Below are 15712 nucleotides of genomic sequence, written 5' to 3'. Positions count from 1 at the left end.
AACTGCAGATAGACCAAGCAGCAACCTCCAGTCTAAAACCATGAGGCAATGTAGAAGTACTTAAAGCTGCAGTTTTCAAATGTTTGCTTGTGGCTGGTTTAGAGTTACCTGAAACCACATCCACACAGAGCTCATTAAACAAAAAAAACACACACAGAGCAAAAATAATCATATTTACAGCCTGGTACAAAAAATGACATCAGTCTGAATATCTCATTTCTTTAACGGCAAGGATTAAAACAAAGTCAGCCAAAATGTCCGTGGCTGGCTAACCTGCTGGTTCAGAACAAAGTTTAAAGGATATGAAGATCCCAACAAGTTTATTCAGTCAGGCGGGCGCCGTGTAGCAGTTAGTGAGGAGGCGCAAAGCCCGCCCCATTACCAATATGGGTCTGCCAATGAGTTGCTGCAAAACTCAGTCACAGAAACAGATGGATGATGTCACAGAGACTACATTCATTTATTGTACAGTCTATGAGACAGACACACACCATCACACACTTCTTAATGATGATTTCTTCTGTTCCAGCTCTGTGTGATGGTCGTAAGACAAATCATAGTTTTAGTATTAGAATTCTACTTTGGGCTCTCAGGAGTTCATTTTATTGACTTTGAGTCAAAACAGGCATCATTACATGATTTTTACTGGAATTGAATCAAAGTAAAAAAACAAAAAAACTGGTGTCATCATGATGACTCTACAAATCTGTCTGTCTGTCTGTTATCAGCAGCCAAGTTAATCCTGTTTCTGATGGTACATCTGAGTCTATAAAGTAGCCGTCAAAGACATGAAGTATAAATCTCGCAAGTCTAAGGATGGGTACCTTTCACTTTTGAAACAGGTACCAATGCCAGGTACCTGGCAATCTGTGCTCAACGGTTCCAGTTTTCAGTATTTTTATGTGAGTTAATGAGGTCATGAATAATAATTTGTTTAATAATAAATTCTCAAAGTTTTCAATTTAACATATTTATTTCTCAATATATAAACTTCCAATGATGTGTTCATGTCCAGCATGAAAAATCACCTGCTCTTCCTCTTCCTCACAGTCACAGGGATGTGTTTAGGTACCTAAACATGCTACCACTTAATTTTACATGAATTGGTACTCAGTACTACAGACAGAATTTAGTTGGTAGCTATGAAAGTACCTAATTCAGTACCCATCCCTACACACATCAGAGTGGAAGAAATTTTCTTAAAACAAGCACAGACTCATGTCTGAATTTGACTTTGGTCGGCAGGTCCTTTCATCGACAGCATCGCCGGAGTGCCGGAGGAGTTTCGACATGTGGTGTGGACACACGGCATGAGGAGGCTCGCTGTGCTGGTGGGTCGAGCACTTCGGTTTGGAGAGTCTGTGCTGCTCGTAGGAGATACAGGGTGAGATTCAGTTTCACTGTTAGATCTTTGATCTTTATTTTTGATTTTTAAAAAGAGGAGTGTCTGCTCTGGGCTCAAATGTTGTTTTAACTAAACTAAACTTTTTTTCAATCACCAGATGTGGGAAAACAACGATTTGCCAGCTGTTTGCAGCTTTAGCAGGACAGAAGTTCTTCTCAGTGAACTGTCACCTCCACATGGAGACGTCTGACTTCCTGGGAGGTCTGCGACCAGTCAGACACACACATCAGGTACGAACTTATCTGTACTGAAATCATCAAAGAGGAAAGAAATCATTAAGATTCAGAGGTGGACTTCATGGAATACTTAAAATACTTCTCTCTCTGTGTGTGCGTGTGCGTGTGCGTGTGCGTGTGCGTGTGTGTGTGCGTGTGTGTGTGTGTGTGTGTGTGTGTGTGTTTGTGTGTGTGTGTGTGTGTGTGTGTGTGTGTGTGTGTGTGTGTGTGTGTGTGTGTGTGTGTGTGTGTGTGTGTGTAGACGAGTGCTGAGGACAGCAGGCTGTTTCAGTGGCATGATGGTCCCCTGGTTCTGGCCATGAAGGAGGGCGGAGTGTTTCTCATGGATGAGATCTCCCTCGCAGACGACTCAGTGCTGGAGAGACTCAACAGGTAAACACAGCAGAGATAAACCAGGTCACACCTGAGAGTCCGTCTAGAGCAGGGGTCTGCAACCTTTGCCTGAATAAAGGCTATTTTACCCTGTCTCACCTTTCATTTAGATAAATAATTATCTAAATGAAAGGTTTTTTGGAATTTATGAATTAATTCATGTGATGTGATGTACGTGTGATTTTAAAAAGATTTGCAAAAAAATCATTTTTTCATTCAATAGTTTGCTTAAGTTTTTTTTACAAAGGAAATTCAGAGAATTTGTAAAAAAATAAAAAATAAAAAAAAATAGCAATTTCAAAATATTTATGCATTTTTGAAATTGAAAAAATCAAGATATTAAGAAAATGCAAAAAGTTCCAAACATTGGAACTAAATAAATTTGTTTATTTTTAATGAACAATTTGCAAAAAAAAAATCAAAATTAAAATTAGTTAAAAAATATGCAGTAATTTAAAAAAAAGCAATTTGCAAAATAATCAAGAAATTAAGAAATTGCAAAAAAATTCCAAAACATTGAAACTAAAGAAATTTGTTTTTTGTTTTCTTAACAATTTGCAAAAAAATTGCAAAATAAAAAAGTAGTAATTTAAAAAAGCAATTTAAAAAGAATTAAGAAAAAATTACAAACATTTTAGAAATTATAAAAATTTGCATCAATTTCAAATTTTCATAAAAAGTAATTGAATTTGATAACATATATTGATAACTCATCATGTTAATTACGTACCATATCAAGCTGGCACTTTGAAAGTTGAATAAATGTATCCACACGGACTTAAAATCTGTATTTTCTTCCAGATTTGTCTTTTTGTAGATTTATTTTCTTACCAGTGCTATAAAACATGAGGAGGGGAAGTGGAGCTGTTGCAGGCTTTCTTGACAGATGTGGTGCATATTCAGTTAAAAAAAAATCATGCATTATTTTATTTAGAGACAATGTCTTTGATCATCAGCACCCTCTGTAAGAAAAACACATTTTTATTTCAATAATAATTTTTTAAAGCTACAAGGAGCCACAGCAAAGGAGTCAAAGAGCTGCATGAGGCTCCACTGCTGCAGGTTGAAGACTCTTGTTCTAGAGTCTATCAACAAACCTGGAGCAGCTCCTGACATTATGTTGCTTTTGTTTTCAGTGTTTTAGAAACAGAGAAGTCCCTCGTGCTGGCAGAAAAAGGCAGCGGTGACAATGACGATGTGGAGCTAATCAGAGCGGCTGAAGGTTTCCGTCTGGTGGCCACCATGAACCCCGGAGGAGACTTTGGCAAGAAGGAGGTAGAAATGACAAGATGTTTGAAATGCGTTGGATAAAATGACAAAAAGACTGAACATCTACCCTCAGAGACGCAGAGTTTATCTGCACAGATTGATTCTGGTTTATCTGGAGGAAGATCGCTGAAATGATACGTTTAACTTCTGCACCATTGTCTTTCATGACAGCTGTCCCCAGCCCTCAGGAACCGTTTCACAGAGATCTGGTGTCCTCAGAGTAACAGCCGCAGTGACCTGGTTCAGATCATCCAACATAACCTGCGTTCAGGCCTCTCATTAGACGGTAAGTTCTCCCACATGACAAGATTAAAATCCACTCTCTTGGCTCAGACTGATGTCGTGTGTTTGGTGTGAACCTCAGGCGGCGACATCGCTGAGCTGATGCTGGACTTCATCGAGTGGCTGACCCGGCAGGACTTTGGTCGCCGCTGCATTCTGAGCGTCAGGGACATCCTGTCCTGGGTGTACTTCATGAACGTGGTGTGTGAGCGGGATGAGGACGGCTTCATGACCATGGGAGCTCTGGAGGAGGAAGAGGAAGCAGAGTGGGACCTCAGATTGGACACAGTTACCGCCTTCATCCACGCTGCGTGTTTGGTGTACATAGACGGGCTGGGATCAGGTGAGCTGACGGATTGTTTTCAATCTGGAGACGGTTTCTGTCAAAGGAGGCTTAAAGGGTTCAAATAAGACTGTTTTATCCCTCAGGAACCACGGTGTCATGTGCAGACAGCGCCCTCCTGGCACGCCGGCTGTGTCTGGGCTTCCTGCAGCAGCGTCTGAGCAAAATGACCAAACTGGATCAGGAGGTGCTGGACGCCCTGAGAGTGTACGACTGCAGCCTGCAGAGGGAGCCGCAGTGGGGGGAAGACTTCTTTGGCATCGACCCGTTTTACATCGCTTTAGGTTTGAACTTACAGCTCCATTAGCTCTGAATGCTCAAATGTTCATCAGGTGCTTTTTGACAGAAGGAACTTTCCCCAGGAACTAGCCAAGCCCTGCGTGCTTGGACTAAACAGCTCATTGTCATCTCTCTGTCCTTCCAGGGCCTCAAACTGAGTCTCGTAACCTGTCAGACTACGCCATCGCAGCCGGCACCACCGCAGTGAACGCTCAGAGGCTGCTGCGAGCGCTGAAGCTGCAGAGGCCAGTCCTGCTGGAGGGATCACCTGGCGTGGGGAAGACCAGCCTGGTGTCAGCGCTGGCCAAAGCTTCAGGGAACCAGCTGGTCAGAATCAACCTGTCCGAGCAGACGGTAAGACTCAGAAGCTCTCTGCTGTGGTCCTAAATCAGCCTCAGATGCGTCGAAGCAGCTCTGATTCTGATGTTTCTTTTCAAACAGGATGTGACGGATCTGTTTGGGACAGATCTACCTGTGGAAGGAGGGAAGGGAGGAGAGTTTGCGTGGAGGGATGGCCCCCTGTTGGCTGCCTTGAAGGCGGGTCACTGGGTGGTCCTGGACGAGGTAATGACCCTGTGTTTCCAAACAGTGATCTGATGATGAACCTCCAATCAGCTGATTCTAAACCGACTGTTTCTCCTGCTGACAGCTGAACCTGGCCTCCCAGTCAGTGCTGGAGGGTCTGAACGCTTGTTTTGATCACCGAGCACAGATCTACATCCCTGAGCTGGGGATGAGCTTCCAGGTTCAGCATGAGAAGACAAAAATCTTCGGCTGTCAGAACCCTTTTACTCAAGGCGGGGGGCGGAAGGGGCTGCCCAAGTCCTTCCTCAACAGATTCACTCAGGTAAGACTCGATCCAGGTGTTTTTACACAAACTCTCATAATCAGAAGTCTGACTTAAGTTGTTCTCTGTACACCTGATGGAGATAGTGTGACCTCCTCAGAGTGAGTCACGGTGTTAAAAAATGGTCATGCATCCAGCATGCTTTGCACATTGCTTCTTTTACCGGGTAAAGTACACAATCTGCTACTTCTTTCTTTGAGTTCTGGTGTGTTGGTCTCACTGGTGTTTGGGTAGGGATGAGTATTGATCAAATTTTATTGATACCAATACCCTTATCGATTCTGCTTATCCATCCGATTCTTTTTTGATTCCCTCATCCATCTCTCCTCTGAATTTCCTCCGTACAAACTGTAGCTTCAAAGTTTTACTGTGTCAACAACATTTTATTGAGTTTAAAAGTGAATAAATATGAAACTGGTCGCTAGATCTGGATATCTCTGGGCATGAAAAAATAAAAACAAGTGAAAATCGCACGTCGCATGAAGTTGATGTACTGTTTTGTTATACATTATTGGCTGAAGTAGGCCATCTAGTGTCTTGAAGTGGTTATAGCAATATTTTAAGTTGTTTGGAACCTTACCATAGTTATGAACTCAGCCATGAGCCTGCACCTAACTTTTCTTTCACTTGCCTGTGAGTGTTTTGACGATTGGAGTTGTCAGTATCATTTACAAAGAGTAACTGTGATATGTTTCTGTGATGACAGTTAAAACTCTGAAATTATACTGTTGTATGATAACGACTAGCATATTCCAATTTCCAAGCAATTTCCCATATACATTAGCATCAAGCTAGCACTATTTTGTTTATATGGTTTGAGTTCTTTGTTGAATGTATTGGACAGGAATCTCCTGTGAGAGAGGAATTTACATTTCTTTGTAAGTTCAGTTCTTACGTAAAACTTCAAGTTAAAAATCTGAATCAGAGTTTTCTTGGGAAATGTTTTCTAACTACTAAGCTAAGATAGCAGTGGCAGACTAGTCAATGTAAGGTCCAGCTGCTCCGGCATAATGTTAAGAATAGGGATAGACCGATATGGATTTTTGGGGGGCCGATACTGGTTATTAGTAGGCAAGAAGATCGATAACAGTTATTTGAAGCCGATATTCATTTGCAGTCAAAGTGAAAATATTGGCGTAAAAAATGTTGAACTACCATATTTTCCACGCTATAAGGCGCTTCGGAGTATAAGGCACACCTTCAACGATTGGCCTATTTGAAAACTGTTTTCATATATGGGGCGCACCGCATTATCAGGCGCATAGAATAGAAGCTATAGTAGTGGCTGGGGTTGCGTTATGCATCCGCTAGATAGAGCTGCGCTAAAGGGAATGTCAACAAAACAGTCAGATAAGTCAGTCAAACTCAGGCTACATCCACAAGGAGCCGCACATTTTTCTATCCTACTGTTTTCTGTGCCATTTTCAAAAAAAGTGCGCTGTAAAGACGAAGCCGTTTCTGCCATCCACAAAAACAGTTTCCAGGGATCAGTTCAAATGCCAGACCTTTGGGGGGCGCTGTATTGCTCTAACAATAAACAAGAGAAGAAGTATATATATATATATATATATATATATATATATATATATATATATATATATATATATATATATATATATGTAGTGCAGAAAATACGGTATACAAACTCCAACACTTAACTGCATTCAAATGCTTTCAAGCATATGTTTATTAAACAGCTCCCAGGCTTAGCAGCATGTTTTTTAAAGTTGAATAAAAACTTCAAAAATAAATAGCTAAAGTTTTCTTCAGTAAATAAAGTTTTCCAAAATTTCCATGAAACTCCAATAAAACTGGACAGATTTGAGTTTGAGCTGCCTTTTACAGGCATGCAATGCAGTTGAAATAATTTTCTGTTTGGTTTTACATGACTGATTTTAAATGACCATTTAGGGCTTCCATAGTGTAGACAAATAGAAACTGTGCAGAGAAGCATCAGGGCCAAAACAACACCGTTTTGAAGTGGTTTTATTTCAGCTGTCGGATTAAATGCCTATATATATGCCCCAAAATGCCAAATATCTGCCTCGATAATCGGCCCGGCCGATAATCGGTCTATCCCTAATAAAGAATTAACAAGGGAATTGTGAACAGGGTGTCCGCGGGGTCTTAAAAAGTTTAAAGAGTTGATAAATCAATTTTGGGAAAATTAAGGGCCTTAAAAAGTATTAAAAAGTCTTAATTGTGGTTTTATGAGGTATTAAGTTTCATAGGTATTTAAGCTTTGACCCAAAAATTATCCATGAATATTTATTTTCCTTCTTGCAACTGTCCCTTGATTAAACATTCAGCCGATAAAGTTCTAAAATAGAATAGAAAAGAATAGAGTTACTTTATTGATCCCAAACTGGAAAATTGTTATGTTAACAGCAGAAATCGATGGAGTCAGTAGAAAAATACAAAATAAAAAAGAATAAAATAAAAAAATACAAAAAGACTGTAGTTACAATAAAATACAACAATCAGGATTGTGAGTGGTATAAACACCAGCTATAAATTAATGTCATTTCTGGTTTCATACAGTGAAATTGAATACAACATTAAAGCAAATCACACAATCTCCGGCACATGTCCTAAATTTTAAAAATGATTAAATAATTTCTCATTTTCTTCAGCAAGTTGGCCTTGAATAACTGCTGTTTCTTGTTGGGGGAGTGTCGATAAACCTGCCTTTAGTTTCATTTGTTCTTTCAAGCTTTATTCCTCCTGAGCTTATATCATTTCTGTAAAAATGTAAACTATAACTGTTAAAAAGTGGATGCCAACAACAACTGAAAGTTGCGATAAAGTCTTAAAACTTTTTTAAAGGTTTTTGAAAAAAGTCTTAAAAAGGTATTGAAATCAACCTCAGGATTTCAGCATATACCCTGGTTAAGCATAAAGGCTGATGGCATTGATGGATTTAAACTTTTCTTATCGATTCTCAACAGGAACCGGTTTTCAATACTCCCCCCATGTTTGGGTGACATGATTAAATGTATCACTGTATGGTTCATTGTTTACATCTCGTCTTTGTGCTTGGTTGTTCCGAAAAGAAGTGGGTCCTTTTGTTTCACAGACTCTAAAGCAGAATTATTCAAACTTTTTCTGAAGAGGGCCATATTTGATTTTGAGAGAGTGACCAAGCACCAGCAGCTCTTACTGAAATAGTATTAACCCTGACAGGAACACATTAACTCATTCGCTAAAGAAGACCAAAAGAAGAGTAGACTCTCCTCTGTCATGTCTCTCTTCCTGTTTTTTATCCAAAAAACAGGGAAAACACACTTTTTCAGATCGCGCTCCATCCTTTGATCCTCTCCATCATCGGTTACTCAGTTGAGTGTGAGCTACCTGAACGTTTATGACTTGTAACTTCTCACTATGACTGTCATCTTGCATCTTCTCCTCGTATTGATGCAGATCTCTTATTCAAAGAGAGCACCACTACCACCTGACCATCAGTGGTCAGTTTTCTGCAGTGTTACGTGCTGCATTAACTCCAAACTCTATCCACAGGGGGGCGGTATGGGCAAAATATGTCAGGATATTTATATGTCAGGAACAGGATCTGGATTTTACCAGGATTGCTTTTCACATTCAGATTATTTTGACCTGCGAACAACATTTTAGACCCAAATATTTCTGATCCTGTATTCTGATCTATTTTATGCACCACTTTTTGTCTTTTCTGCCCTTGTTTATGATTTTGATCTCATCTTGTGTCCTAATGTGGTTTTTGAACCATCACATTTTCACATCAAATTCATTAATTTAAAGAAGCTTAAAAAATTTTTGAATTTCTGAAGAATGTACAGAGCCTTAGCTTTATACAAGGAGCCAATGCACGGTCCAAATGTGGTTTACTTTAGTTAAGATGTTGTAAGATAAAAGCTGGGGGCAGAAACTGAACTTTGTTTGGTGACAGTCTCATCTCTTTAACGCCCATCTGTCCCTGCTCTCCTTGACTCTCTCCTGTGTCTCCAGGTCTTCGTCGACCAGCTCACAAGTAAAGACATGGAGTTCATCGGAGATTCAATTTTCCCCTCCATCGATGACAAAATCGTTGCTAAGATGGTGGAGTTCAGTAACAGGGTGAGTTCATCTTCCTGAACCAGTTTCTTTGAGATGGTCTGATGAACAAGTCAAGTTAAAGTCTCTCATTTCTCCACCAGCTCGTCCAGGACGTGTGTGTGGAGCGGCGCTGGGGTCAGAGAGGGAGCCCCTGGGAGTTCAACCTGCGTGACATGTTCCGCTGGTGTCAGCTGATGCAGGCCGACCAATCCCCAGGGTTCTACAACCCGGGTCAGCATGTGGCTTTAGTGTACGCCGACAGGATGAGGACGGAGGCTGACAAGGCTCAGGTTCACATTTTATTGCTCTTATTAAAAGGAAAATGTATTAAATAACTGATTTTATAAGCAGGCTTCGAGGGATGTGATTAAAATGTGCTGATGGTAATTCCTGGTCTTTTAAACTTTGGTTTCCTTTTACATTTTGATGTTTTCTTCTAGCAGTTTTAGTTTGAAGGTAATTAAAAATATAAAAAGAGGCACCAGCTGAGTCGTTGGCTCTGCTCCTCGTCCCTGCAGGTGCTGTCTGTGTTCAGGAAAGTGTTCGGGGAGGACTTTGAGCCTTACAGCGGCTCCAGAGAGTTCCACATCACCCCACTCAACCTGCAGGTTCGTAGAGATCCTGATGCTTTCCTTCTTTTCTAACTAATGTTTGAACTCGAGCATGAGAAGATAAGAGTCTCTTCTTTCCTTCAGGTGGGTTTCTCCGTCCTGCAGCGCAGCGGAGGAGCACCCGTGGCCCTCGACCCCCCTCTGTCCATCACCCACCAGTCCCTTCGGCCCCTGGAGTCCCTGATGAAGTGTGTGGAGATGGGCTGGATGAGCATACTGGTCGGCCCCACAGCCAGCGGGAAGACCAGCCTGGTGAGGCTGCTGGCTCTGCTGACGGGACACCGACTCCGTGTGATGGCGATGAACAGCGCCATGGACACCACCGAGCTGCTGGGCGGCTTCGAACAGGTAACAGGAGCTCGATCAGATTCCCTCACCATCTGCAGACGTCTTAGTGCGTCACTCAGCTCTTTGTCCCCCTCACTGCAGCTGGACATCATGCGGCCGTGGCAGCAGGTGCTGGAGAGTGTGGACTACATCGTCGCCATGGTGATAAGGCGTGGCTTGATGTCTCTGGATGTTGGCGTGCAGGACACAGAGTTCCTGCTGCAGACGTGGGGTCTGTTCTGCCGCTGGCTGAAAGAGGAGAGTCTGCAGAGGACTGGAGGAGCCGTGAACTCTGAGGCTCTGAACAAACTGGAGGTCATCATCCTGCTGCTGCAGAAACTCAACACCAAACTCAAAGTCTTCACTGGTGAGAAGATGTTCAAACTCCTTCATGGAGATCAACTGAGGGGCTCCCTCTAGGAAGTCTAATGATCTTTAAAAAGTTACTGTAACTAGACCGGTGGGATTTCTGTTTGATACTGACATGTTTCTACTACAACCTCCCTGCAGTCTTCCTAAGGAGTCACGTGATAAACACCTGTTGCCTCTTGCTCTAGTTTGTTTTGAAGAATACGTCCTGACTGTTTGATTGTGTCTCCTCTCCTGCAGACATGTCCAAACTACAGATGGACTTCACGCTGCTGAAGGAGCGTGTGGCTCAGCTTGAGGATGGCTGGACAAACGGCGGCTTCGAATGGTTGGATGGGATGCTGGTCCAGGCTCTGCAGGCTGGAGATTGGCTGCTCATGGACAACGTCAACTTCTGCAGGTCAGTGAGAGCATTTTCATCAGTGTGTTTTCAAAAAGCACACAGAACACAAAAACTGGAGGTGAGAGTGAAACTCTTTAACATTAGAAGAGAAATCTTTGGAGGACCTTTTTTTTTTTTAGCAATATCTATCTTGAAATGTGAATTGACCTATGGTTAAGCCACACCCCCTCCACTCGCTTAGACAGACAATGAATATTCAGTGACAGGAGCTTTAGCAGGTGTCACTGTAGGAGACATTTCACAGGATGCTGTTGATGATTTTTGGAGACAGAAAGATCACAAATCATCTTGAAGTCTCCAAAAGTCCCTAAAGTCCACATTGTAGGGACAAATGAATCATTTTATTGTTGAGAAGGTCGATAAAAAGCTTCAGTTACAGACTAAATTTACAGTCCCCAGTGCAAACCTGAACGCCAACACCACTATAGTTAATCCTTTAAACCCAGATGTCCTCCAATCAGGGGACTTAGGGGTCGTTCTGCAACAAAAAGGTTAAAAAAAAAAGCTCTTATCAGGTATAAATATAGTCATGTTGCACATTAAATCAAACAGGAAAAATTCAGCTACAAGCGCCTTCAAGTCATACTTCAACTGAACTTTATGGTCGACATGAAAAAGAGGCCGAGGCTTAGTGGGATTAAAGATTTTTGGCTCAGAATATGAAAACAATATAACCTCCTTTACCAAGAGTGTGTCTCTGTTAGTTTGGAGCTACAGTATTTACACTGAATCATTCGGCACAATGTTTTCCAACCTTTGTTATTTCAGCTATTACAGATTAGCTAATACAGCTAGCCCCAGAAGCTAACGTTAGTTTAACCGGAGCCCTTTGTTTTAAAACTAGAATAAAACAGGCCACTGAACTCATATCAAACAAAGAGACATGATGAACAACACAGCTAGGAGCCAACGTTAGGCTAACGTTAGGCTAACTTTAGCTAACGTTAGAGAAAATCCCAAAGCATCTGTCAGACTGCAGTGGTGGTTTTACTGTCAAAGATAAATATATATTTGCTTAGTTGTTTCCAATGGAATAGTTAACTGGGTAGAATATCGCAATGCACCACAATATTAAGATATCGTAATATTTTGTGACCCAAGTACTGTGATGCGCATTGTATCTTTAAGTTCTTGCCAATACTTACCACTAACTCATTATAGCAAAAACAGGAAGGTTTTGGGCAGAGCCTGTCAAAACCATCCCGGAACTTACAGAAAAAAGTGATTCTATTATTTACACAATGAAAATACTAAGGACAAAGAAGACAAGGCTAAAATACTTAGTAATTGCACTCTCTCATCCCCTGTCTTCCCCCAATCCTCTTCTCACTCTGCTGCAAATCCATAGGCTGTATAAAACATGGACGTCGTCCCCCTGATGTCACCAGTCTGGTTCTGACACAGAAAATAAAGCACCCTGGCTATCACAGCCATATTGGTAGTGGCAAGGGCTTTGCATACAGCTATAGGGTGCCTGTCGGTCACGTGACCCTGAGCTGCACCTCTGATTGGGCAAACTTGCAACCTTATTATCCTCTGGAGGGCTAAGTTAGAAGAAAAATTACCCTTTGTGCAGTGTGTGCAGATAATAAAATTAGTGACTCAGAGCATTTGTGAACCAGGCTGTTAATATGTTCATTTCTGCGTTGAAAATGGCTTTTTTTGGCTTGGTGTAAATGTGACTAAGCTACAAGCGCCTTCAAGTCATACTTCAGCTGAACTTTAGGTCCGTTTGAGTAATACATAAGATACTATTTCAAGGCAGTGACATTGATATTGATTCTGACATCTTTAATCATGTTTCACAAGTGTTTCCCTTATTACGATACTGGACTGATTCAGATAGACCCACTAGATGCAGTGATATTCTCAATTTGAGTATGTCATTTTTCATGTAGAGACACAAAAAAAGAGGCCAGGACTTAGGGGCTTTACCAAGAGTGTGTCTCTGTTAGTTTGGAGCTACAGTATTTACACTGAATCATTCAGTACAACGTATGAAAACCTTTGTTATCTCAGCTATTACAGATAAGCTAATGAAGCTAAGCTCCAGAAGCTAACGTTAGTGTAACTGGAGCCCTTTGGACAACAGCTAACAATGATGTAAGATCACCAAAGAACAAAAACTAGAATAAAACAGGCCAATGAACAACAAACAAAGAGACATGATGAACAATGCAGCTAGGCGCTAACATTAGGCTAACTTAAGCTAACGTTAGAGATGTTAAAGGTAACTCAATATTCCTTTCCAGCAAAATCACAATATGTTGCCTCTAATATAATATCAGCTGACATCCTCAGGGCTCTACACTACCTTTTTCACTGGTAGCACTGGTGCGACCAACTTTCTCAGTTGGTCACACCAGCACATGATTTGGTCGCACCATTTATTTATTTATTTTTTTTTTGTGTGTGTAGTTAGTCTAGCTATGATTTTGCTAAATATTTTACTGTAAATATGAAGTTTGTTTGCAACAAGCTCTGGCTGACAAAACAGGTTATTTCTTTTATGTAACTTAAAAAAAGACAATAAAACTGCTTCTTAAATAAAAGCAAATAATAACAAAAGACATGCATGTATGTACATATCAGGGTAATAATAGTTAGCAAAAACATTTTCATTGAAAAAATAAAATGTGAAATAAAAATTAGGCTTTAAATTAAGCAATGACTAAAATTCCTATGTGAGTTTAAAAAACTTACTTAAAATAACCTAAAATGATAGAGAAAATGTCTTTAGTTTTTATCTTTGTCAATCTGTGTCATACATAAACTTTTACCATTGGAGAGTGCTGGCAGACTGCTAACACTCCTGAATATGGAGGGAGTCTCCCATATGTTAAACCCCTTATTCTGGCTGTTCTCCTGGCTTGTGATTTCTCCTGATTGTCCCCCAATTTTAAGTTTGCTCCTGTGATCTCTAATATTTATCAAAGTCAATCAAGTCCCGTACTTGGGCGTCATATTGAAAACCCAAAAACCATCCACCCCCTCTCTCTTAGTTGGTTTGATCCAAAGACGCTGCAGGAGACCTCTCAGAGATGGAGGCGGGTAACTTTGCAGCACTTGTTGACGAAGAGATGATCAGAGCCTTAGCTGTTTTCTTTTTTTCTTTTTTGGTGTTGACATGACGTGTCGTGAGTTAAAATAACATGGCTCTGCTCTAACGCAGCATCCTCTTCAATCAGGAGAGTTTAGAGCAGCATGAATTTTATAGTGAGAAGGCTGACTCTAAAATAGTAAAACGCGTGCAAGTCCTGCCTGTGTGTGATGCACATACGCACTGCACGTGTACGCGACGGCACTCTCTCTTCAGAACAGGGAAGAGTTCAGGTGGAGGAGACTGACTGAGCCAGTGAAAGAGAGGGCGAACTCAATCCACACGTCTTGTTCTGTGTCCGTGATAGATGGAGTACTAAAACATATGCACTTGCACGAGCGTGACCGACTGTTTTTTTACTCGCACACGCTGAAAAAATGGTCGCAGTCTCGAGCCCTGAGATCCTTGTCTACCATTTATTCTTGTTGAATTGATGTGGTCTTTTGCACAACTTTATCTAAAGAAGACACTTTTCACAGTTGAGATGTATCTTAGGAAAGGGTAAAAATACATCCCGTCACTCAGCCTCTCAGGATATTTTGTGTAGGAGTTGTTTGTACCCTATGAACAGTGTTTGACCACTTTTAAACTTAAAATCTCAGAAAAAAAACCCTCATAAAACCAAATAAAAACTGACTTTCTTCAATGTATTTCAATGGACTCGTATTTGAGGTCAGGGCGTAGCCAGCCATCAATTGAATTGCAGAAATGTTTATCCAGTCTGAGCCGTAACCAGCCTGATATCACGTTTTGTTCTCAGTGCTTCTGTTCTGGATCGACTCAACGCTCTGCTGGAGCCCGGTGGATCTCTGACCATCAACGAACGCGGCGTCATAGACGGGAAGACTCCTAAAATCACTCCCCATCCTAACTTCAGGTAAAATAAGATCTGAATCCAGACAGGTTCTTCTTCACGCTGTGTTTGAGTCATTAAAGATGACAAAGCTCACCTGGTGTGTGTGTGTGTGTTTGTGCAGGTTGTTTCTGACCATGGACCCTGTGCACGGGGAGCTCTCCAGAGCCATGAGGAACCGAGGGGTGGAGGTCTACATCCCAGGAGAGCATGAGGGCGTCTGCTGGGACCCTCTGGACCTGAAGACACTGCTGCACACTGCAGGGGTGACGGGAGACTGTGTGTGTGACCTACTGATAGAGATACACAAGAGCATCAAATCTGCCATCTGGGGTGAGCAGCGATTAAAAAGCGCACAGTTGGTCTGTTAGTCAGACAGCAGAGTCACCAAACCTGTTTTCTTCCCAGATTCTCCGGCCTCGTCGATGTCCTCCCTCCTCCATGTTGCCACCCTGCTGTCCTGTCAGCTGCAGAGGGGTGTGGATTTACCCAGCGCCCTTCAGCACGCCTGTGGAGAGGCATACTCACTGTGTCAGCGTACTCCTGCCAGCCAAAAGGTACGACATCCCAAATACACCCAAGAACTGCCTCTCAGAACAAAATAACATCATTGTTTCACCCTTTAACCCCTATAATTCTAACAGTTAGCCTGGTCCTGTCCTTTTTTTAACCAATGAATGTGCCAAAAAATGTTTTTTTCCGGATAAACTTAACTTTCAAAAACTCTTAAGAATTTGTCATTTTTATATAGGGATGGAAATAGTAAATTTCTACGAGCAAACAAACCATCAGCATCACATTTTGTGCAATTTTTACCTGTTTCTGTATAATTATGCCCAGAAATCAGGGACCAATTACATTTTATTCACTTGCAGTATAAACTCAGTTAAATGTTATTGACACAGAAAACATGTAAAGCTACTTTTTGAACCAAGAATATTCACA

The 15712-nt window shown here is 41.4% G+C and overlaps 1 protein-coding gene across 1 annotated transcript in view; it reads left to right on the top strand.

Annotated features, from left to right (window-relative positions):
* Positions 1-15712, top strand: part of mdn1 (midasin AAA ATPase 1) — a 97584-nt gene that overhangs the window by 27792 nt on the left and 54080 nt on the right. The window contains exons 29-47 of the mRNA XM_074686008.1: positions 1246-1384; positions 1503-1635; positions 1883-2013; positions 3150-3288; positions 3454-3568; positions 3647-3907; positions 3994-4191; positions 4332-4540; positions 4628-4750; positions 4836-5033; positions 9018-9125; positions 9206-9394; positions 9623-9712; positions 9800-10063; positions 10145-10409; positions 10652-10811; positions 14675-14791; positions 14892-15100; positions 15176-15324. Coding sequence (XP_074542109.1) covers positions 1246-1384; positions 1503-1635; positions 1883-2013; positions 3150-3288; positions 3454-3568; positions 3647-3907; positions 3994-4191; positions 4332-4540; positions 4628-4750; positions 4836-5033; positions 9018-9125; positions 9206-9394; positions 9623-9712; positions 9800-10063; positions 10145-10409; positions 10652-10811; positions 14675-14791; positions 14892-15100; positions 15176-15324 — 3197 coding nt within the window. The remainder of the gene's footprint in view (positions 1-1245; positions 1385-1502; positions 1636-1882; positions 2014-3149; positions 3289-3453; positions 3569-3646; positions 3908-3993; positions 4192-4331; positions 4541-4627; positions 4751-4835; positions 5034-9017; positions 9126-9205; positions 9395-9622; positions 9713-9799; positions 10064-10144; positions 10410-10651; positions 10812-14674; positions 14792-14891; positions 15101-15175; positions 15325-15712) is intronic.

This window comes from Halichoeres trimaculatus, unplaced genomic scaffold (assembly GCF_033239565.1).
Source record: "Halichoeres trimaculatus isolate MK-OKI-2021-1 unplaced genomic scaffold, fHalTri1.1 fHalTri1_scaffold_13, whole genome shotgun sequence".
Taxonomy (NCBI): Eukaryota; Metazoa; Chordata; class Actinopteri; order Labriformes; family Labridae; genus Halichoeres; species Halichoeres trimaculatus.
The sequence above is the reverse complement of the archived record's forward strand: the minus strand, read 5'-3'. Positions and strand labels throughout refer to the sequence as shown.